At 39.3% G+C, this 24222-nt stretch overlaps 1 protein-coding gene across 2 annotated transcripts in view; it reads right to left on the bottom strand.

The window, feature by feature from the left end:
* Positions 1 to 13964: 13964 nt before the first annotated feature.
* Positions 13965 to 24222, bottom strand: part of LOC131962468 (matrix metalloproteinase-16-like) — a 111292-nt gene continuing 101034 nt past the window's right edge. For both annotated transcript variants that reach the window (XM_059327475.1, XM_059327476.1), the window contains 3 exons: positions 22308 to 22458; positions 21055 to 21170; positions 13965 to 16255 (listed from right to left, as the gene is read on the bottom strand). In XM_059327475.1, coding sequence (XP_059183458.1) covers positions 15921 to 16255; positions 21055 to 21170; positions 22308 to 22458 — 602 coding nt within the window. In that variant the 3' untranslated portion in view covers positions 13965 to 15920. The remainder of the gene's footprint in view (positions 16256 to 21054; positions 21171 to 22307; positions 22459 to 24222) is intronic.

The raw sequence follows: 24222 nt of genomic DNA, 5'->3' as shown, positions 1-24222 counted from the left end.
CAAGTGTTTGTTGACAATACAAGTGATGTTCTGTGTGTAAGTTGACCTGATGAAGGTCTGAGGAACATAAATCTAGCATATATTATATATATTCAGCCTGAAGGCCATGAGTCAGTGTGACGTGTGTGACCGAGCAACTGAAGCCAAACACAAACCACATACACTGCAAAAAAGCCAACTTGTATTTTTTGGCCTAAAACAGTGATTTAAGTTGGTAAAACTTGGAAATATAAATTATTGACATTTAGGGCAATAATGTAAGTTAGCACAACAAAGGAAGCCAGTTGTCTGCTCAAAAACAAGTTGGTGAGTTGTTGTTACTTATATCTTTAAGTTGGGGTTCACAACAAGGGACAATAGTTCTGATAACTCTTATTTCTTTGTTGTGAAATCAAATGAAATCAAATAGTCTTTATTGTCATTATATAGTTCACTATACAACAAAATTGAAAGTGCCACTGCATAAGGTGCATAGTTATGACAATCATAACACAAAAACAACATGAGTAAAAGCATTTAAAAAAAAATACCAAGCTAAACAAGGACAAAAACAAGAACAAGGACATGTGATGTAATAAATAAGTATAAAAATAAATAAATGGCTACTTAAAATGCTATAATTTATACATGAGGTAAATTGAGTGTTTTGCACATATCAATTGTATTGCACATGTCTGTTTTATTGCACCTTTTAATTCATTTATCCTGTGTGGGTGTAGAAATGCGGGAAAACGGTGAAATTCGGTCATCAGCGAAAGCTAGCGGCTAACTGATGCTAGCAGCTAACTAATGCTAGCGGCGCTGCATGTTACAGCTACAAGAGTAGCCATTAGTGTATCAATGCTAACTCACAATTGTGGTCGCAACATTAGCTAACAACTTACAGTTGAGTTGACAAAAATCTGAATTCAGAGTTGAGCAAACTCAAAAAACAAAACTTAAAATATTTAGTTTAATTGTCCAACTTAAAATTTTATTGAAGTTTGTTGCCTTGAAATCAGTGGCGGTTCTAGACCAGTTTTACTGTGGGGGCCAAGGAGGGGCCAGTGTTTAATCAGAGGGCACATTAAAAAACGGCAAAGATGATATTTAAGCATTCAAAAACCTTTATTTTAGCTTATTTAAACATCTCATTTAAGTATATTTTAAGATACAAATACATTGATTGAAACAATGAGACTCACCAACAATAAGTTATTTTTGACATTTGTCATTTTTGTGACCAATTACTTTTTATTTTATTTTGAAAGTACAATACAGTGAGAATGATCTTTCTTATTTTTTATTTACACAAGCTTTTATTGCACAATTAAACTATTATACAATGTTCACATTCTGGGTTCCTTATGTGTACATTGAGATATTGTTTGAACAAAAAATAGTTAGGAATTGTTCCGTCGTTCATCGTTATAAATTGATCGTTTTTTTATTAATTTGACACAGGGGCCACTGCAGGGGCCAAGGGCTTCTTCACAGGGGCAGTGGCCCCTGGAGGCCCCTGTGTAGAACCGCCACTGCTTGAAATTTTGAGTTCACCCAGCTTTTCTTTTTTTGCAGTGTAGAGAAACACACAGGACGCCATGAGTCATAGTGAAGCTCAGACATTACACTGACATACACATGCCACACACACACACACACACACACACATAGAAACATGCTTGAGGCAGTACAGGCCACTGACCATACATCCTGTCAGTACAACACCATGCGGCTGTACCCTCCATCGCCCTGAGTCAGTTCCTTTGTGATCACACTGTGCAGCATACATAACATGCCCTTTGCGTTACAAGGCCACAGCCCACATTTCCTCTGTAAAGAGCCATTTACATCAGGTTGACTGCTCTGTGTTTCCCACAGTCATTTGTCTCATCCAGCCTGCTGTCATCTTATTTTAACCCTGCTTCCCTGCCGTAACATACTCCTTAGAGACTTAATCCATGCTGAAGTCTACTTATGTTTGTGTTTGATATTAAAGATGTGTCTGACTGGGGTTATAAAGGCCCACAGATCTTATCCTAATTGCCTGAGATTTTAGTGAAATTCTGCTGAGCACAGAAAAAGAAAATTGTCTGTGGAAACAAACAGGGGTCCATCATGGCTGGAGTACCAAAATAAAGTCCAGAGCAGGCCCCTCACATTAACTTCACATCGATGCTTGAGACAAAGCAAAAAGAAAGCAAATAAGACGGAGAGCCAGCGGGGAGCCGTGCCGCGGCTCTCTGGACTGTTTGAAATGCGTAACACTTCCTGAGCCTGACTTTCCACTCACTGAAAATAATCACCAAAGAGGGAAAAAAGGGAAAATGTCTGGGGTGTGTTGATTTAGCAGATTTGTTGCTGAGGTCTTCAGAAATGGTAGTGTTCAACATGAAGAGATTGTATCCCATGTCTCCTGCTGATAAAACCTTATCACTGTCACAGGAAGCTGTGAAATCAGTGCAGGAAAAAAATAAAGTGATATTTTTGCTCTTCTGATGTTCTCACGCTCATGTCTCCACTCCTGTAAAGGTCAAACTGCAGTCAAAGCCACAGGGTAACTCTTGTAAAGGGACACTCCACCAAATTCAGTCTATTCATTCTGAATAGTTCTAGTTCAATTATTGTATAATGCCACCTTTCCAAAGTCATGATTCAAAAATATGTTATCTTGTCAAACATAGGAACATAGACTGTGTAAAAGAAGTGGGCGTGTCCACCGTGACATCACCCACCTGTTTCAGATGTTATCAACCCATTCAATGGCTGTTATCAGCCTCATACATATGGGTCAGAAGGGCTTGTCACACTATTAAATGCCCGTTAAATACACCACTGGTCAAAAGTTTTAGAACACACCAACTTTTCCAGAATTTAATTGAAAATTATGCAGTTTAATGTCTCAGTCTACTCTGAAATTAACGCACATTTGCAACATTTAAAAGTCTTTATTGAGCATGATAGTGTTTTGAAAATAAAAAAAAGATTCAAAATCACATTTTATGTTGGACTAAAGAACTAAAAAAAGACACAAAATGACCAAAAAAAGACACAAAATGACAAAAAAAGACATGAAAAGAATTCAAAAATGGACAAAATAGCCCAAGACTCCATAGAGTTAAGTTGTTAACCCATTTCTTGTTCCCTGAAAAAGGCCTACTTGTATAATTCTGAAATGTACATTATTTTTCAGTTTTGGTTAAGCTTACCTTTTTTTATTTACCTCTGGCAGTTCACCACTTACCTTTGTACCCTTTCAAGCTGTTCATTTGACTTGAACTGCTTGAATTTCAATAAAAAATGGAAAAATTGGGGTGTTCTAAAACTTTTGAACGGTAGTGTATATTGAATATTCAATATATACAATAATGTATATATAGTTTGTGGTCTTCTGTTGAGTCACATTTGGACGGGAGGCTACTTTGCGCTAGCTAGCTTGGTAAGTTTTGCTGTTGTTGGATGTTCAGTGCGAACAGATCTTGAAATATGTTTGTCTGATTTCCACAAATGTTGGAGGTAGGTGAAAAAATAGAGTCTGGAACAAATTTTTAGCTGTGGTGAGAAATGAATAAACTCATAATGAACAGAAGAACTGCAGGTGTCTCCATGGTCAGCAGTAGCAGTGGTATCTATGAATCTTAACCGGGCCTGTCCACTGTGACGAATGACGACATACACATAGAAAAAACTCCACAATTTGAAAGCAAAATGTACATGTTGAGGTATATGAAATCCTTAATTTCTGAATGAAAGTATTCTTATTCAGAACAAGGGATTTCTGACTGACAATAATTTGTTCCAGCTTGTTTCACCACCAGTGTTGGCAGTGAGGGAACAAACAGGTTTTGGACTAACAGGTTTAACTGTTTGGCTGCTTTGTGCTGCACAAGCTGTTTAAAGAAAAACATATCATAGAGGCTGGCGGAGGAAAAGACAAAAAGAAAGAAAATTGTGCAAGTAAAATGAAACAGCATTATCTTATTATAGTAAAGAGGCAGCAATCTGTCATAGGATTGGAAAATAACAATGGAGTTTAGGTTTGCAGGTATTTGGGGCTGCATAGTAATGGCCTCTATTGTCTCTCCACTTTGAAATCTCATACATCTTTCTAAAAGGTGGGTATCAATCACAGAGAAAGCTCTCTTACTCCCGCTCTGGAATCTGGCCACTAAAAAATGAAAACAGTTCATAATGTCTGGGTCAAGACGCCGGCAGAAAATCTATGGGGAGGAGGAAGGAGAGAGGACAAAGGTGGTGATGCAGAAAGTGAGATTTAAAAGTTTTCTGGCAAATTGCTGTTGAGTCTCACTTCTTTGAATAAACACGGGATGGAGGAAGTTTTCAAGCCCAATTCTTCTTAATCTACAAGGAGACAGGTATTGACCGTTCCCCCGAAGACTGAAAAACACAAACAGCGCAAGAAAAGAGCCTCGAGATCAACAAAGACATTTCAACAAAGACTATTCCTCCACAATCAAAACATATTATTTATAGTCTCCAGAGCTCATAACTGCTTCTTGTGAAAGAGACAGTGAAGGGCCATCGCATCCTGCAGCCGACCAATCAATGGAGTGATTAATGGAGCTAATTTTACCTGGACACTGTGGATCATTACTTCCTGCTCTCCATCTCCTCCTTCCTCCTGTCTATATGGAAGTCAGCGTGGATAATGTGTTTGCTTCACTAATGAGAGTCCTGCAGAGAGACAGAGGACGTGGAGGGTAAACATGGATCACCAGTCCTGTGGGACTGCAGCCTGGTAGCAGAGATGTTATCAGCAGCAGCAGCCATGGCTGTTAGCAGCGCTGCAGCTGATGCATGGTGACCTTCTCCTCGTGTCAGCCCTGACAACGTGTTGACTGGAAATGTTCTCCTGCATACCTGTCTCATAACAATATTTCATTAGAGGATGGAGAGTTTTAGCCTTGTTAAAATGTTGTTTCAGGGACTCTTTCAGCACTAAAAGAATAAAATTGTAGGTGAAACATTAACCCTTATGCCCTCTTCACATTTACTACACTGCAAGAAAGCCAACTTGTATTTTTTGGCCTAAAACAGTGATTTAAGTTGGTAAAACTTGGAAATATAAATTATTGACATTTAGGGCAATAATGTTAGTTAGCACAACGAAGCCAGTTGTCTGCTCAAAAACAAGTTGGTGAGTTGTTGTTACTTATATCTTTAAGTTGGGGTTCACAACAAGGGACAATAGTTCTGATAACTCTTATTTCTTTGTTGTGAAATGCAGGAAAGCGGCGAAATTCGGTCATTAGCGAAAGCTAACGGCTAACTGATGCTAGCTGCTACCTGATGCTAGCGGCTAACTGATGCTAGTGGCTAACTGACGCTAGCGGTGCTGCTTGTTACAGCTACAAGAGTAGCCATTAGCGTATCAATGCTAACTCAAAATTGTGGTCACAACATTAGCTGCCATTTCATAGCGTCATTACAATCGTGCCAATTCAGCACATTGCAGAAGTTAGCAGAAGTAAGGATTACAAGTTATTACAATGTAAAATTATAAGTTAGTACAACTTACAGTTGAGTTGACAAAAATCTGAATTCAGAGTTAAGCAAACTCAAAAACAAAACTTAAAATATTTAGTTTAATTGTCCTACTTAAAATTTTATCAAAGTTTGTTGCCTTGAAATTTTGAGTTCAACCAACTTTTCTTTTTTTGCAGTGCAGGCTTACTCTACTTTTTAAGTCTATTTGGGCTTGTGTAGTCCTTAAAAAATAAAAAGCACTGTGGTTAAGCTTAAGGTCAGGGTAAGATCAAGGCCAGTATTTCTGAGGCCTTGCAAAGTTGACATTTTGGACATTTTTCATCCAACAGCAACAATAAGCCAAGTGTCCCTCGTTGACCTGAACCTTGGGCTCAGTTTCAGGGTCGTATGTGTAATGCCCTTCTCTGGGAATTTAGGTTGCATGGCTGCAAAGGCCACCTGAGACCATTGTTTGAAATACGACTAAAAACAAGGAAGCTCCCGGGGCTGGTTTTCTCAAGACGACCCCTACAAAATGAACTTGTGACCCATGCAGAAGAAAAGAGAAAAACTAGGCCCGGAGGGGCTCGTACAATAGATGTGTGAGGCTGACAACATGAGTCAACAGAGCTCTGAGGCTCCATTAACTACTGACATACTGGACTGGATCCCTTCATGAAGAGTGCAGGACTATGTTTTCCAATTGTGTAAATCAGGGATCAGGGTCACTTAACTAAAAAACCCTGAACTGTATAGCAGTATCTACTTTTATTAGTTCATGTTATAAGGCATCTATCTCTACCATTCCACTGACCACATCAACCAACATGGTCTCACAGGAATTCGTGAAATAACCACGGATTTGCTTAACTCAAAATCCGTGGAATAGCCACGGAATCACTCAAATTTCCGTGAAACTGACACGGATTTCGCTACAATGCAAGTAGTAAACAAAGTGATTATGTACATTCACTGAGTGAATATTTAGAAAATAAAACATATATTTCTCCAAGAAATGTGAACAAAATCCATTTTTATGCAGAAACTAAGTACCATGTTTTTTGTTCTGACCGCCGGGACCTTGAAAGTCACGTGACTTGGAACAAACCAATAGGAAAAAATATCCATGGAATAGCCACGGGATATGACTGTCATTAACTTGCATTGTAGCGAAATCCGTGTCAGTTTCACGGAAATTTGAGTGATTCCGTGGCTATTCCACGGATTTTGAGTTAAGCGAATCCGTGGCTATTTCACGGATTCCTGTGAGACCAGGTTCACCAGATTATACATCAGAGAGTAATAGTTAATCCTGTAATGTGACAGATGTATCTCAGTAACAGCAAGGTATAACAACACGTTAGCTACGTTAGCTGTAATCCACTCATCTGATGGGAAGTTAGTCGACGTTATGTTAGCTAACGGTACTTTTCACTATTTACTTTATTACGTTTATGTTACGTTAGCTAACGTCACTTGCATCTTTTTCATTAGAAATGACAATGTGACTAAAGGCTAATAATCTTAATGTGAATTAAATTGAAATATGTTAATCAGTGTGAAAACAACATTCTGATTTTTAAAAAATGAAGTCCATTGTTTTAAATGAGAGACCCCTATGATGGCAGATATTAAATATGGTGTGTTCAAAACGGTTTATTTTATAGAATGTACAAATCTCAAATGTTTACCAAATACACCTTGAAGACCAAAGGTGAAGAGGGACCAATGTGGATATAGTCTATAGTGTAATGTATTGCTATTTTTTAAATCTTCATTATGAGTCAGAGTTGTGACTAATGGTAGTCTGCATGAGAATTCACAAGTTTTGAGCAACTGGAGTCCTTAAATTGGTGGATCATTTATTGAAGTGAAATCAGTAACGGAGCAGATGTTGCTAGACTCTCAGCCTGAGTCTATATTACCTTAATCATCTCCCAGCTCATCAGGCTGATTGAAGGTTGTGCCATATTGTGCCCTCAGCATCATTACACCAAATGTTTAGTGGGAGGGATGGTAAATGGACGCTACAGGGAGCAATGGAAAGTACAGAAAATAACTATTTCTTTACTTCATTTAGGTCTGTTCTGTATTAAAGCTCCTTTCCTTTGTGTCTCAGGCCATCAGCCCCATACCACTGGAGTTAATGATGTGAACATAGCACACATAACAACAGTGGCGGAGACAGCTGGAGAATCACAAACTACAAAACTCTCAGTCAAAACATGTTGGGAAACCTAAACAAAATGTCAGCAATTAAGGGGGAAAGACTCTAATGCTGTTACAACAGTGCAGAAATACTTTCAACAAAAGCATAATGTGTCTCATTTGAGTGTCTGGAATGTACAATATGCCCCGGGTATGTTTTCATATGCATGTAGGTGTTATTTCAAGCAGATTTCAGGGAAAAGGTGCATGGACGAAAAACCATTTGGAACCAATGATGGGAATGATAGAAATTGGAAACAGATTACGAGGCCGTCTGGTCCAAGCAGCTCGTTCAAAGCCAGCAGACACAGAAATGGGTATTTCTTTGTAGATGCAGAGTCTGCTGTATTGCAGCAGAGAGGTGTCATTGATTTGTAAATTCAATATAATTCTACATGGGGCTGTGTTAGAAACGTTAGTGTTTCATCCTCCATGTGAATTCTCCTGTCCTTACAAAGGTGGTTTATTGCTGCAGAAATATGAAGATGGTCCATTCTGTGGTACGAGGAGAAAGACTCTCTCCATCTGAATGGACCTGAGGGAGATTGGAAGATGGCTTTCATCTGTAACACTCCACATAGTGACAGTAACTATTCTATTCCTCCACAAGAAAAGAAATAAAAAATCATGGCACGGCTGGGTTCACCTCTTTGAAGGAATGATGGAGGATATCAGAATGGATGTGGGAGCAATGATATGAAAGGCTGTCATATGATCAAGCTGTGAATATAAAAAAGTTGGAAAAGTAAAGTAAATTTTAGATCACAGGTATGGGTTTTTCATATTCAAATAGTTAAGTTAGTTAAGTTTTGGGAAAAGTGTATTTTCATCAGCTACATCAGTAGCCATTTTTAAAAACAGATTAAAAACCTATCTTTTCTCTACAGCATTTGGTTGAATTGTGTGAATTTTTGGTTGTGGGAGTGGGTGCACATGTGTGAGTAAGTAAGTGTATATGTGGTGAATATGGAATAGCTTGTCTACCTGCACTCTTCAATTAATTTGTAATCTATTTTTGTTTGTTTTTTCTGTGTTTTTTGTTGTTTTTTTAACTGTAATTATGTGTATACATTGTGAAGCACATTGAGTTTGCCTTGTGCATGAAATGCGCTCTATAAATAAAGTTGAATTGAATTGAATATTTTAGAAAATGTAATTTTTGATGATCTGTAACTTTTTCCATGTCAAAGCGTGATGTCATGAGTGAGTGAGCGCGGCGGCGGTGTTACTGAAGAGAATGGCGGCAGGTCACCACCACGCTCGCATGAACACGAGCACGAACAAGACAAGGATACATGGAAACATCTTCTCCAATGTATTTATTGATCGACAGAGCGGAGCGTTCAAAGACAGACTGCAACAACAACAGTGATGCAGTGAGACATTCAGTGGAAAATGGTATTAAAAGAATTGACAGTGATGTCATCACGGTGCTGCCAGAGCATGATGACATCACTGGACAGGTCACTGAGCCCTGTTCACCATAGTTGTTGTGCCTGTCTAGTTTTATCTTCTCACACAGCACATGTGCATTTCATAAAGATAACAGAACAGATTTTCCACTCAAAATTCAAAAAAGTATTCATTTACACACTGCAAAAAAAAAGAAAAGTTGGGTGAACTCAATATTTCAAGGCAACAAACTTCGATAAAATTTTAAGTTGGACAATTAAACGAAATATTTTAAGTTTTGTTTTTGAGTCTGCTCAACTGAATTCAAATTTTTGTTAACTCAACTGTAAGTTGTACTAACTTATAATTTTACATTGTAATAACTTTTAATCCTTACTTCTGCTAACTTCTGCAATGTGCTGAATTGGCACGATTGTAACGCCGCTATGAAATGTCAGCTAATGTTGCAACCACAATTTTGAGTTAGCATTGATACGCTAATGGCTACTCTAGTAGCTGTAACAAGCAGCGCCGCTAGCATCAGTTAGCCGCTAGCTTATGCTAATGACCGAATTTCACCGCTTTCCCGCATTTCACAACAAAGAAATAAGAGTTATCAGAACTATTGTCCCTTGTTTTGAACTCCAACTTAAAGATATAAGTAACAACAACTCACCAACTTGTTTTTGAGCAGACAACTGGCTTCCTTTGTTGTGCTAACTTACATATGCTTACTAAGCATGGACATTTGGAGGAAGGATTGAGCCATCAGTTAATTTTGACAACGAATGAGCTAAAGGAGGTACTGGGACGTCACACTCATACAGTAAACGCCATGAAATTAACGTAATGATCCAACAAACAGAGCAGCAAGCAGCAAGAGGAGACACCACAAACAGTCTGGATGATCCACTGGCCTCCCTGCTGCAACACGCACTGCAAGTAAACAGCCATTAATCTCTGTGTGTCTTCTTTATATGTTTTAACCTTTTTTATTTTGGCCAAAGCAACAGCTTGACCCCTGCTGACCTTTAACAAGCTCCTTTCAGCTGCTTTACCGTGCCGCACTAATAACCAGCAGTAGGATATACGGCCCTTAACCTGGAGGGGCCATTAAGCATCGCACTGTAAGGACCCGGGTTAAATGAAAATGTATTACTGCGGCTGCTGTTGTAATCACTCACGTTTTGAGCCAATGACAGCAGGAGAAGACGGAGAAGGAGGGGGAGGGGGGCTGACAAAAATAGCACAGTAGAAAAAAAAGCTGTGGCCACACTGCAAAAAAGCCAACTTATATTTTTGGCCTTAAACAGTATTTTAAGTTGGTAAAACTTGGAAATATAAATTATTGACATTTAGGGCAATAATGGCAATAATAGCTCTTATTGCACTATACCTTGATTGTTTGCTTTTACTCTTCCTGTAAGTCGCTTTGGATAAAAGTGTCTGCTAAATGACTAAATGTAAATGTAAATGTAATGTAAGTTAGCACAACAAAGGAAGCCAGTTGTCTGCTCAAAAACAAGTTGGTGAGTTGTTGTTACTTATATCTTTAAGTTGGGGTTCACAACAAGGGACAATAGTTCTGATAACTCTTATTTCTTTGTTGTGAAATGCGGGAAAGCAGTGAAATTCATTAGCGAAAGCTAGCGGCTAACTGATGCTAGCGGCTAACTGATGCTAGCGGCGCTGCTTGTCACAGCTACAAGAGTAGCCATTAGCGTATCAATGCTAACTCAACATTGTGGTCGAAACATTAGCTGACATTTCATAGTTATTACAATGTAAATTTATAAGTTAGTACAATTTACAGATGAGTTGACAAAAATCTGAATTCAGAGTTGAGCAAACTCAAAAACAAAACTTAAAATATTTAGTTTAATTGTCCAACTTAAGATTTTATCGAAGTTTGTTGCCTTGAAATTTTGAGTTCACCCAACTTTTCTTTTTTTGCAGTGCAGTGTAGGTCAGTTTAGCACCAATAGTTTAGCCTGGCAGTCACTAGAGAGCCTGCTGGGCCCACTGGGTTTGTCCAGGCTCCAGTTGTGATTTACAAAAACACACACACACACTCCAGTGAGCATGCAGAGAACTAAGATGCAGAAAGAGATGCACTTATTGTTAGCGTGACAGAGACCCAGATACAGATACAGCAAGCTGGCAAAGCAACATGAAGCTTGTGGACCAACTTATTACTTCTTTAACACCCACACTGCACTCTGCTCAGCACACTCACACATGTACACACAGATACACAAATAGAAGTAAAAAGAAAGAGTGCTGACTGGCTTTTTTAGCGCTACGCTGCTTGTATTACTGCTACATGACTGGTACATACCGTACACACATCTGTAGGGAACATAAGGGAGGCTACAAATAGACACACACACTCTGAAAGTGTGTATTTACAGCGATGGAGAGAGAATAGACAAAGAGTAAAGCCTGAGGAAACAGCACCGATCTAAACAGCTGAGCATATAATACCTTTGTCGAAAAGCAGAGAGGCAATTTCACCACTAAACACTCCTGTGATGAGAACAGATGAAGTTATTCCTAATAGTCAGGCGGCTTAGGACCAGATTTAAGAAGAAAGGGGACACGCCGGACAAAAGCACCAAAATTTTTCCACATGCGCTCTATCACCATAAGTTTAAATTTTTGGTAGGAGCCATTTCATCAAGATTGTGGATCGGAGATGGCACCCATATAAAGTCTATGAGAACCAATATATCTTCCAATCCACTTAAAAGGTCACTCTTGGTGTCAAAATATGCATTTTCTGGGTCAAAGAATCATTTAAAGCTATTGAGAATATCACTAGAGGTCTGACATGAGATTAAAGCGTTCCCTTGATTTTTTTTTGAGCAGTGTACATTGCAGCTAATCTGCTCTCTCCCGTGAACATAGATTCATTTTCAGCTCAGGATTCCCTGCTGCAGCACTTGAAGACCTACCAGTCTGGGTGAAAATGAACATATCTATTTGATCAAATAATCATCTAGTGATATTCTCAATAGCTTTAAATGATTCCTTGACACAGAAAATGTATATTTTCACACTAAGATTGACCTTCTAATTGGCTTGGAAGATATAGAGTTTCTCATAGACTTTATATGGCTGCCATCTCCGATCCACAATCTTGATGAAGTGGCTCCTACCAAAAATTTAAACCTATGGTGATAGAGAGCATGTGGAAAAAATTTGGTGCTTTTGTCCAACGTGTCCCCTTTATTTGGCTAAGCCGCCTGACTATAAGAGTGTAATGTCATCACACACACACACACACACACACACACACACACACACACACACACAAAGACTCACTGACCTCACCTTCTTTGTTCTAAGTAACTGTATGTCAAATGTGTCCCAGCGAAGCTAGAATAAACACTAGTGGGCCGTGGATGGCTCCTGTTTCACATTCAATCCACAATAAATGGCAGCGCTGCACCGCTGGGACCGTACATCTAAAGCACTGATTTTTATCATGCCACCCAAAAATACAGCAGCAACAATAGCACTGCTGAGCTCTCAGGCCCACATCAACACATTTATAGTTTTTCTCTGAATGAAATGCTATTATTTTTTTCTTTTCCTACTGCTGGCTGAGTTTATCTCTGGAGTTCAGAGTTCACTGTAGTTTTAGCCGATATCCTTGCACACTGTAGCTCTGCACTGCTTCCAGCCAAGTTTAAAGCTGCTTACAGTCCAACTGGAATCCTTTTTACAGTCAAAAAATAATGTTTTTTAAATGTGTTGTTCAAATATTTTTTGTTATTAAAAGCTCAAGGGGGGTGTTGGTGTCTGGGTTTGATTGACAGCAGCTGGCAGGCTGAGCCCAGCAGGGACTGACACAGGAAACACCATATATGGCTCTGTCGCCTTCATGCTCCGTTGTAAGTGAGCTGAAGAGTAAAGAGAAAGGTAATCATCTAACCAGACCTCAGTGAAATACACAGGTACATTAACATTCTGTTAAATGTGCAGCAATGCAAAAGCTAATAGCTTTTTAGCTCGTAAATTAATGTTAGCAGTGCAGTTTTCTCCGGTGAGTGGTTGTTTGGTGGCTCATTCAACAAGCTAAGGTGCAGTACAAGATGTGTATTTATGGTTCTAAATTACATCAGGAGACTTTAGCATGAAAGATAATGTGGTAGTTTAAAGAATCTTGTACTTGTATTGCAATGTAGATATAGTTGGTCCTAGTATAATCTATATTAGACCTGGACATTGGGCGGCCCGCGGACCTTCAAGCTGCTCTGGCAGCTCTAATAAACTTACAGGAGTCTTTCCACCAAATGTCCAGGATATGTACAGATAGTATTAGTGAACAGAGAAGGATCTGGAATTACCTCCATCACATTCTGGATGCAGCAATTGGTGGGAGGAGCCAGACGGCTGTGAACGAGACCTGGGAGATCTAGTGATGGAGGAGAACTTTGTGGAAGGAGTAGCTGATGAAAATGTGTGGCGTGAAAACTTCTGCATGCCCAAAGATGCTCTTATGGCTTTAAGTGATGCCGCCTGGCTGCATACAATCACATTTCACACACTTTTGCGTCACCGTATGCAGCAGATTTCCTCCTGAAAACGCTCGTCTAAACGAGGATAAAAAGTGAAGACGCGACGCCACTTTTGCGTCTTCTGTTCAGACCGTCCTCGTGTAAACGTAGCCTAAAAGTGCATACATTTTCACAAGTTATCATACGAATTGTACGAGGATACGTTCTTCGATCACCTGGTTGGTACACAAGTGTTTAGTTCCCTCTTCTTTTATAGTGTCAGAACACACCACTGCAGAAGGGTGTAGGGTGCCTACAGAAAAACAGAGAAAGACAGCACAGACTCCACACATATACTCTACAAACCAGTTAAAAGATGAGAAGAGAGTTTGAAGGCAGCTCTTAATCATATATTGATCAATTTATTCATTCTGTCAGGACACATTTCCCCAATGTCCCAAAGTCTTACACAAAGAAGTCATTGTGAGATGTCCAATTTGTTTTGACCAGAAAACAGGAAAGAAAGAAAAACCAGTATGTGATCATGAAAACAGACACACATTCAAAGACTTCTCGCCACGACAGCGAGGACACTACATGTTTGCTAACCATTGTTTTTTTGTTGAAGCCACTTTTTTTTTTTTTGCCAAATACCCATCAAATCTCCCAAAGATTTCCCAAATGTACCACTTGAATCTTTTAAAGGTTTTTTTTCTTCGATTTAACTGTACCTGGAGGTAAGGGAGGGGGGTTGGGGTACACTTAAAATATACAAAAATAAATGCAAACAGTATTTTCAAGAGAAAACTTCCTCCTCAGCTATTGAGGGGTTCCAAAGCCACGTTGAGCAGAACCAGTTGGATGTACAGTAAATTCTTGCATGCACGTTGACACAGGCACTGATCTTGACTTGGTGTCTCACTTTGTGGGTCCTCAGTCAGGAGACAAGAGCATTGTGGGAACTGTGAGCTCTCTCAAACAAGGCAGTCAACAGGATTCTTTAAAAAAAATGGTCTGTCCATTCACAATGAACCATACAGAATGACCATTTTGGATGCACACTTCTTTAAACTGAGGGGAATATGGGCCAAGGACAAAAAATAACATCAGCAAATCCATTAACAAGCACTCAAGCTCATAATTAGCCTGATTTCTGTTGTATGGAAATGATAACAGTAACAAATATCTTAACACACAAAAATAGTGGCTTTACTCCAGAACCTTCTGACATCTTTTAACGATACAATACATAACTCTCAATACAGGCTGACCCTACTGTATATTCTGTCCAGAATGGCTCAGCAAGCCAGTGCTGAGAATTCTGGGTAATGTAATAAAAACCATAAAATAGCAATCACAAGAAGCTCTCAATTAGCTCCTTTTACAAACAGACAAACAAAAACAAAAGCGGTATACAAATTAAAAAAAAGAAAAAACCCCAAGAACAGCAAAACCAAGCACAAGTAGTATGATCTATAATTAAGGCGAGTTAAAATATTGCAGAATAATTTGGCCCCTGTGTCTCAAACAGACTGCCACAACAGTCAGAGCTCCCCGACTCTTAATCGCTGCAAAGGATCCAGAGAAGGGAAGGAAGGATGAACTGAAATGAGAAAAAAGAAAAAAGAAAAAATGTAATCCTCTTTGGAGAGAAATTGATTTTATTTGGTTTCATTTGGTCTCTTCCTCAGGAGCGTGTTAAAGGGAACAGTGAGGACCTCCTTTTCTCAAAAGAATTTAAAAAATATTGGAAATTTAAAAGAAAAAGAAAAAGGATTGAGGATTGGAAATGTGATTAACTGGTGTTTATCTGAGACTGTTTATCTTCTGAGCGCAGTATGAGGTGGTGGGGGGCACCAGGGTCAGAAAATAGAAAACTGTTGTTTCATCAAACAACCTGATATGACCGATGACGATGCGGCGCCCTGTGGGAAGAGGGTGTCCCCCGAAAAGTCCTCTGTCCTTCTGATTAAAAGCAGTCAGGCAAAGAAATCAAACAGGAATGGGACAGGAAGTCAAGTTTCTGAGATACAAAGTGATGCCAGAGTGACCCTCTTTGTTTTTTACCGGGACTGAATGTCATATCAGGCAAAGAAGCGTCCCCATAAACTGTCCCTCTGCTCCCCTGTTTGTTAAAAAGGCTGGGGGGAAGCGGAGTCAACTTCAAGTCCTTCAGGGCCGCCAACGGGCCGTCTGGTTGTTTCATCGGGTCTGAGCGAAGGTGTCAGGTGACCCGTTAGAGGAGGCGTGGCTATGTGTCCAGAGTCCACTACCTGCTCTGTAGAGGAGGGGGGGCGTCCTCCTGTTTCAACTGTCCTCACTGGCCCCCCCTCCTCCTCTCTGTCCCATAGTTCAGACCCATTCCTGCATGGAGCGTTTGCAGTACAGTATGTGGCGCGGCGTGCCCTTCCTCTTGAACTGCACCACGGTGTAGACCAGCACCAGCAGGCACAGCGCCAGCACGCAGGGGATGACGATGGCGATGGCCTTCACCGTGTTGGCCTCGTTGTCCAGCTCGATCACCACGTCGGAGTTGCCGTCGTCGCCCGGCGGCCGGGCGGGGTCGATGGGCGTCAGGTCGCAGCCCATGAAGTCCTTGAGGATGGAGCGCGGGTAGCCGGGCTCCACACGCAGCAACTGGTTGTTGAACTTCCAGTACTCCTTCCCCTTGTAGAAGTAGGTGTAACCTGAGGAAAGGAGACAAGGAGAGGAACAGAAACATGGGATTATCATCTGGAGTACATCTCAGATTCCTTTACTCTCCTCCTCTCCTCCACTCTAAGTCCCGCCCACTAGGGCTGGGCGATATAACCCTAAAAGAATATCAGGATATTTCAGGCTATTTTTGCGATAACAATTTTCTTCAGGATATTACGAAATACTTAAAGAGATATAGAAAATGTGATTTTTTTTTTAGTCTGTATAAATAAATACAAATCTAAAATGTAGTGTGAAGTGCAAATCTCAATAGTCAAAATGCCAAATACAAAAAACTGTACTCTTGACTCTTGAGTATGTATATATTTTAATGACATTTTGTAAAGGAGAATAAAGGTTCTTGTATGTTTTATTTAAGGCATCTTATTTTGACAGTCTTCTTGTAAGTTCTGTGGTGGATTCTGTTAACACACCATGCTCTTATTTTGAAAGCTGAATGTGTTTAGCGACAGAGAGTAAGTAGCTTTTTGTGATTAAAACAACTTTAATTGTTAGCCTTACGCCAACAGTGTTTTAACATGTACTATCTTTGTACAGTTTTCAATTTAAATTATGTCACGAAGGATTAGCAAATGATCACGTTTATTAACACGTCAGACATCGTCCCAACATTTTGGAATCAGGTTTGTTTTTATAAGATGACCATGTGATTTGTATGTTAAATCTTAATGTGTAAAGTAACTAGTACCCAAAGTATCAGTATTTCCTGTGAAATGAATTTAGTATAAAGTATTAGTACCTTGAGTGATTGTGCTTAATATTACATTTCACCAGTGATCTTAGTGTTTTGGTAAACTGCAGTGGAAAGCAGCGTGTCTACCGAGCAAGTTAAAGCTCAGCTCACTTTCAGTTAATTTTCTTTCTAATTAAAATATTGAACACATTGTGCTTTTACTATCATCAGAAAAAAAAGTTGATTGAAGTGAAATAGAAGTGAGAGTAACCTGCCAGTGTGTGAGCCATTGTTTCCTTTTGAGCTCTACTGTTGAGCCGAGATGTCTCCGACTGTCCCGAAGGACTAATTATATCTGGTCATAAAAGAGGAAACACATCCAACCAGGAGCCAAAAACCCCACAGCTAATATCACACAACAGCACAACAAATGTCAGGCAGAGCCTGAGAAGCTGCTGAGGTGCTTTCAAACCACAAGAGTGAAGGGAAGTGGGGCCATTGTCCCAATGTCACACACATCCAGTCAGAGCTCATTGTTAATGCTTCGACTGGAGAAAAAACACCTTCTCTGTGTTTGTGTGCAGAGCAATGCAGCTAAAAATATGTTTTAAAACACATTGCAGCATTTGACAATGAATAACTTGCAATGTAACAATATCAAGTTACAACAAAAGGAAAAAAAAGTGGTGAAATGACAATATGAGTCTTAATTTGACAGCTTTTCCTGTTCCTTATTGTGAAAATGTTCTCTGAAAGTGTCTAAACTTCGCTCTTCCTGAAATGTTTGTTGCAGTAAATGCTCACCTCTTCCTCGCTGGGCCCTTTAAAACAGTTTCTCTTGATTTATTATTTATGCACACTCTTCTCAGGGAAAATAGTTGAAGAAATGCTATAAAATTCCCAGTCTGATGGCGAGATAGCTATCGGGTCATTCCGTGTCAAATCAGATAGAGGTTTTTGTTTATATTTTAGATTTTAATTATGTATAACGTCAATCAAATACTGTATTTTTAGTGGGAAATCCTGAAATACCCTAGCCCCACAACACCCAATTTGCACTTCTCTTCCACTTTTAAGGGCAAGTAATGAAAAATACAACATTTGCTGGTCCCTTTCTATCAGCTGGATCTGTTGGACATCATTTAGTCTGTTGCCCTACCAACCTTCATGCCTCGAGGCATTCTTCTCAAGATATTACACCCTAGAAATTGCTTCCCAGCTAAGAGGCTTTTTTGGGGGAGTGAAAATGACAACATTCCCAAGGGCAACAAAACAAAGAAATTCACAAAAATCAGCCAAAATGTTTAGCAAAATGTATTTTTTGGTGTTAAATAGCATAGACATCAAGTCTAAAATGTGATTAAAAAGCTTAGTAACACTCTCTGTCACACCCATGGTTTGATTGCAGGACTTTTCCTTGTAGCGGAGTATGTTCAGTGTGATATTAGTACTTTTATCTGTCTACTTCTTCCACCACTGCTTAGCACACACAGAGTAAGAGTGTTATCAATCTTCTCATTGAAAGCCAATAAGCATATTTCCACAAAATGTCAAATTATTTCTCTAATTTAATTTGACTCTCTAAAAAGAAACAGTTCTTCCTTTCATGGAGAGTCTCAGCTTGGTCCTTCAAACCAGACCAGGTCCAGTCGGAGCAACATGTGGCTGTGTAGCCAATCTACACACAACACCCTCCAAACTCTCATTTAGAGTTCAGCTCAGTATTCTGAGTATTGTGATTAGCTGAAGAAATATAACCACTCTTGGGATTTTTTTCTTCTTTTCAATCTGGCAGCAGCTTCTGCCACACTTTTCTCCTACATTTAACACAAATGAAGTGAAAAAGAAGTTATTCTGAGACATCCAGATGAAGCAACAGATAGATGGTGATCCTGAGCTCACACATGCAGTACACTGTAAAAAATAATCTGTTTAATTTACGGAAATATACCGGCAGCTGTGGTTACCAGAACTTTACCGTAAAAATTACAGTGAGTGGGTTTTCAGTTCTAAATTTAAACGTAAATATCAGCAAAAACTGTCATTTAGACTGAATAATCCTGTTATTTTTTAGTGTCATTCATTCGCACATCATGGTATTTCTCCATAAATTTTGCATGAAAATGTTATATTTTTACACACAAAACTGTGTGTTTCTTCCAGTTTATGACAGTAAAAGTAAAAGTTTTGTGCTATTCTTTGATTTACGGTAATTAAAAGTGTCTAATACGGTGATATACAATTTTTCATTTTACGCCCTATTTCTGATGTATTTGACAGTGTTTTACTGTTATTTCTACAAACATTTTTTACAGTGTACTGCAGGGGTCTCAAACTCAAATTAGCTGGGGGCCGCTGGAGTCAGTATCAAAGTGACCAAAAAAAGACACAAAATGACTATAAATAAATAAATAACAAAGACAAAAAATTACCCCAAAAAAAAGACAAAATTACCAAAAAAGACACAAAATGACAGAAAAAAACACTAAATTACTTTAAAAAGACACAAAATGGGCAAAAAGACACAAAATTATTTTTTTTAAAGACACAAAATTATTTTTTTTAAAGACACAAAATTATTTTTTTTAAAAAGATACAAAATTATTTTTTTAAAAGACACAAAATGACCCAATAAACATACAAACTTATTTAAAAAAGGAATAAAATTACCCCAAAAAGAGACAAAATTACCAAAAAAGACACAAAATGACAGAAAAAAACACTAAATTACTTTAAAAAGACACAAAATGGCCAAAAAGACACAAAATTATTTTTTTTAAAGACACAAAATTAATTTTTTTAAGAGACACAAAATTACTTTTTTTAAAAAGACACAAAATTATTTTTTTAAAAGACACAAAATGACCCAATAAACATACAAACTTATTTAAAAAAGAAACAAAATTACCCCCAAAAAGACACAAAATTACCAAAAAAAAAAAGACACAAAATTACAAAAAAAGACACGGAATTACCAAAAAAAGACACAAAATTACCACAAAAAAAATGTAATTAAAGGGACCTTTCACACACAACACGGTAAAGTGCCATTCATATAAAACTCACATTAAACTTTCATATCAAGGTGGGGGCCACAAAATATCGTCACGAGGGCCGCAATTGGGCCGTGGGCCGCAAGTTTGAGACCCATGGTATACTGTGATGAGCATGATCATTAAAAGAGGTGAGGCAGCCTGAGCTAGTGTGGGTTAGAGCCAGGTCAACGGGGCCCCGGGGCCCCTCCTCCTCTGAAACCTGTTGCCTCACACACACTATCATCATCATCATCATCATCATCATCAGCATCATCAGACTCTATCACGCTTGTTATCTGGGTCAACGTTATGAGCGTGCCACTTGACACACTGTCTGCAAACAGCTAGCCGCCAAATAAAGGCAGCCGCCACATAAACCAGCGGAGAAACATGATGCAGCCATCGCTCCACCCTTCATGCTCAGATTGATGCCCGCTCCACCTGGCCTCCCCGCCAGACGCTCCGCTACCGATCTGGCAGCAGATCCTCGGGACAGATGGCCGGAGCGTTCAGCACCACCTGTCCTGCTTTTTCCAACCCGGGCGCTGCCAGGACCCACCTGGCAGGATGCATCCAATGGGAGAAGCTGGTCCCCTCTTCAGACCATCAGACTGGCCAATGGGTGAGCTCTCTGAGAGGTATAGATCCCGCCTCCCCCACCCTTGGCGAGGGCCAACTGGCTCAAACCGGAATGAGCGCCCAGTGGTGGTCTTGTCCTTTTTTGCTTTCCACAATCCTGCTCCAACTGGGTCTTATGGCCCACTGAGCAGGATGGACTGATTATGGAACATTCTGCTTGTGAAACAATTCTAAACTGACCTCTTTTCATCTTTCATTTGCTGCACACAGACACTATCAGTTTCCATTTCCCCTGATACGGCATGTATGGATGCGTGCCACCGACTAAGACTCACTATAATAACTGGGGCAAATTTCAATCAATGCTACCCTGGTTTACCTCCCCGCAGCATGTGCCAGTGACCAGCTGAAATCAATGCTGCCTGGCATATGAAGCGTGCTGTTATTGCCAAATCAGAGTATCGGGCAGGACAACTCGTACCATTGGCTTTGTCCACGAAGGCCCCCTGTGGCGAATCAGGCACACCTCTCCACACTGTGACGGGCTTGGGATAGCCGGGGTCCATGGTCCTCATCTCCTCATTGTAACGCCAGTACCTAAAGAGGAATAAAATGATGAGAATCAGCAGACGAAGAAGCAGAAACTGTACTTCTGTATGAATGTGGGAGTAGCTAGACAGATGGCATTTTAAATATCGTAATAACCATATGTCACGGCGTTCTTTTTTAATCTGTTTCTTGCAGGTATGAGTCATACCCAATTTATGCATTCCAAGTCTGTTCAGGGACCTCCAGCATGCAGAAATATCCAAAATAACACATTTGTACTGTATGAGAATGAATAGCAGTTTTCAGGTGGTTTCTGCCCCAAATCATGGGACTAGCATAAACATATATACACTACCGGTCAAAAGTTTTAGAACACCCCAATTTTTCCAGTTTTTTATTGAAATTCAAGCAGTTCAAGTCAAATGAACAGCTTGAAAGGGTCCAAAGGTAAGAGGTGAACTGCCAGAGGTAAATAAAAAAAGGTAAGCTTAACCAAAACTGAAAAATAATGTACATTTCAGAATTATACAAGTAGGCCTTTTTCAGGGAACAAGAAATGGGTTAACAACTTAACTCTATGGAGTCTTGGGATATTTTGTCCATTTTTGAATTCTTTTCATGTCTTTATAAGTCATTTTGTGTCTTTTTTTAGTCATTTTGTGTCTTTTGGTGTCTTTTTTTTTGTCATTTTGTGTCTTTTGGTGTCTTTTTTTGGTCATTTTGTGTCTTTTGGTGTCTTTTTTTAGTCATTTTGTGTCTTTTGGTGTCTTTTTTTGGTCATTTTGTGTCTTTTGGTGTCTTTTTTTAGTCATTTTGTGTCTTTTGGTGTCTTTTTTGGTCATTTTGTGTCTTTTTTTAGTCCTTTAGTCCAACAGAAAATGTGTTTTTTTACTTTCAAAACACTATCATGCTCAATAAAGAATTTTAAATGTTGCAAATGTGCATTAATTTCAGAGTACACTGAGACATTAAACGGCATAATTTTCAATTAAATTCTGAAAAAAGTTGGTGTGTTCTAAAACTTTTGACTGGTAGTGTAAATACATCTATAAATGGTTGACTTGTACACATAGAACCCATTTTCATCCAGTTATCCTAAGGTCAGAGGTCAAAGGACCTTTTTGAAAATACCATGTTAAGCTTATTTACCCCTTTTCCCCACAAGTAGAAGAGTGTTCTTCCCACCTGTCCCCTCTAAAGAAGTAGGTCTTGGCCACGTCCTCCCACCACACGGCCGTCTCGATGCTCTGGGCCGGCATGCCGTGGCCGAACTGGGAGATGTCCTTGGGGTATCCGGACTGCAACACTGTGTCCTTAAACACCCAGAACTGTTTCCCTGCACATCAAGAAAGAGAGAGAAAAATAAATGAGAAGAAGAAGGACGAGCAGCAGCTGGGGTTACCCTCCAGGAGCAGAAACACGAGGAGGGCAGATTTACAAGGACAGATACAAGCCTTGTAACAAACAGCAGGCAATAACCTGTTGCCTTCTATTACTGTTTTTGATGTTGATGTTTCCCTAATTTAAAATAGGACACAGACATGGTGACAAGTTCTCCTTGCCCTTGCTTAGAGGTACTCTGGGAACTTTTCAGAGCTGGCAAACTGAGTCGGTCACTGCTCGGCTCAGATAAAAAGAAACAGCAGCAACCCTTGTGGGAGAATCGGCGGCCAAAGAGTCACATTAAAACATTTAAGTATCGTTTTTTTAAAAGTTTCCGAGCCCAGAGGAGCCAAACAAATACCTGAACTTTGGGGTATTTTTGGGAGGACTGTAATACGAATTAAAAATACATGCAATGTGTCCTATTTTTTTTGGACAATGCTACATTTTGAGATTTTTTTCTCCTCATCAGTTTTCTTCTTTCTCTTTAAACCAGGGGTGGGCAATTAATTTTCCAAAGGGGCCACATGACCAATACCACGAAGGTTGCAGGGGCCGGACCAAAAATTCTGCTCAATATTAATGTAATCGCTTTATAAAATACAGTAAATTATCTAGTTTTGAGCTGCTACTGATAGGAACACATGTTATGATGAGACTGTTAATGTGGAGTAAATCAAGTATAGCAGTAAAAAGTAGTAAATACTCCAATCACTATATCACTTTAACATTTATTTTAAACACAACTGTAAATGACCTTTAGCAAGGTTCCTATTGGTGTTTTTGTATTATATAGCTTGTTTTTTCATGTTTGTACATTTTCCAGGTGTTTTACAATGTTGTGATGCTTTTATTTTGAAAAGGTGTCGTCCAGTGTAAAACGGGTGCTTTAATTTTGAAAGGTAGTGACAGGAAATAACCGGTAGAACGGTTAAATGAAAAAACGAACGGTAAATAATAACGAGTGCGTCGTAATTCATATAAAGTTGATATAAAGTATCAAAAGGCTTCTATAGTGGCTGACTGACAGGACACAAGGTTTGTTAGAGTTTATTTTATTCTGTCATATATATTAGTGGCTATATTTGTTGTCTTAACTATAGTAAAAGTGCTTGTTAGCTCTAGTGCTAATGATAATGTTTGCTATTTTTTTCAAAATAAAAGCACTGCGGTTATATTGATTTCTAATTTCTGGGTAACCTCACGCGGGCCGACAAGGACAGCCAACGGGCCGGATGTGGCCCGCGGGCCGCCCAATGCCCAGGTCTGCTTTAGACCCTCATTCCTCTGGAGCAGTTAGGTTGAACAGCACGTTTTTGACACGATGTGACCCCAGGAAGTGCTTTTCTTCTCCCTGGTAGAGGTGGAGGCTGTTCCACCAGGAAGTGAGAAAAAAAAAAAGAGGTGGGATGACGAAGGAAGGGAAAACAGGAAATATTTTGGCCTTTTCTGAATCACATACCCCTTTAGCCAGTTTATTTGATTAATTGAAATGAGGCCAAAAGCTGTCAACATTCAATACTCCATGCAGGGGAACAAAATCCGCCACAAAGACTGTGAATATCATATATCCATAAAAATCTGTTTTGATTAATTCTGTGAAATTTATTCAGATGACAATCTGTGCTCAGTGTGAAACGGCTTTTTAAGGAAGGCGTGTTTGTATTTTTGTATCCAACTTTTTAAACTAATCAGGTTTTAATATAACATTTTTATT

Source organism: Centropristis striata, chromosome 23 (assembly GCF_030273125.1).
Source record: "Centropristis striata isolate RG_2023a ecotype Rhode Island chromosome 23, C.striata_1.0, whole genome shotgun sequence".
In the NCBI taxonomy this organism is placed as follows: domain Eukaryota; kingdom Metazoa; phylum Chordata; class Actinopteri; order Perciformes; family Serranidae; genus Centropristis; species Centropristis striata.
The sequence above is the reverse complement of the archived record's forward strand: the minus strand, read 5'-3'. Positions and strand labels throughout refer to the sequence as shown.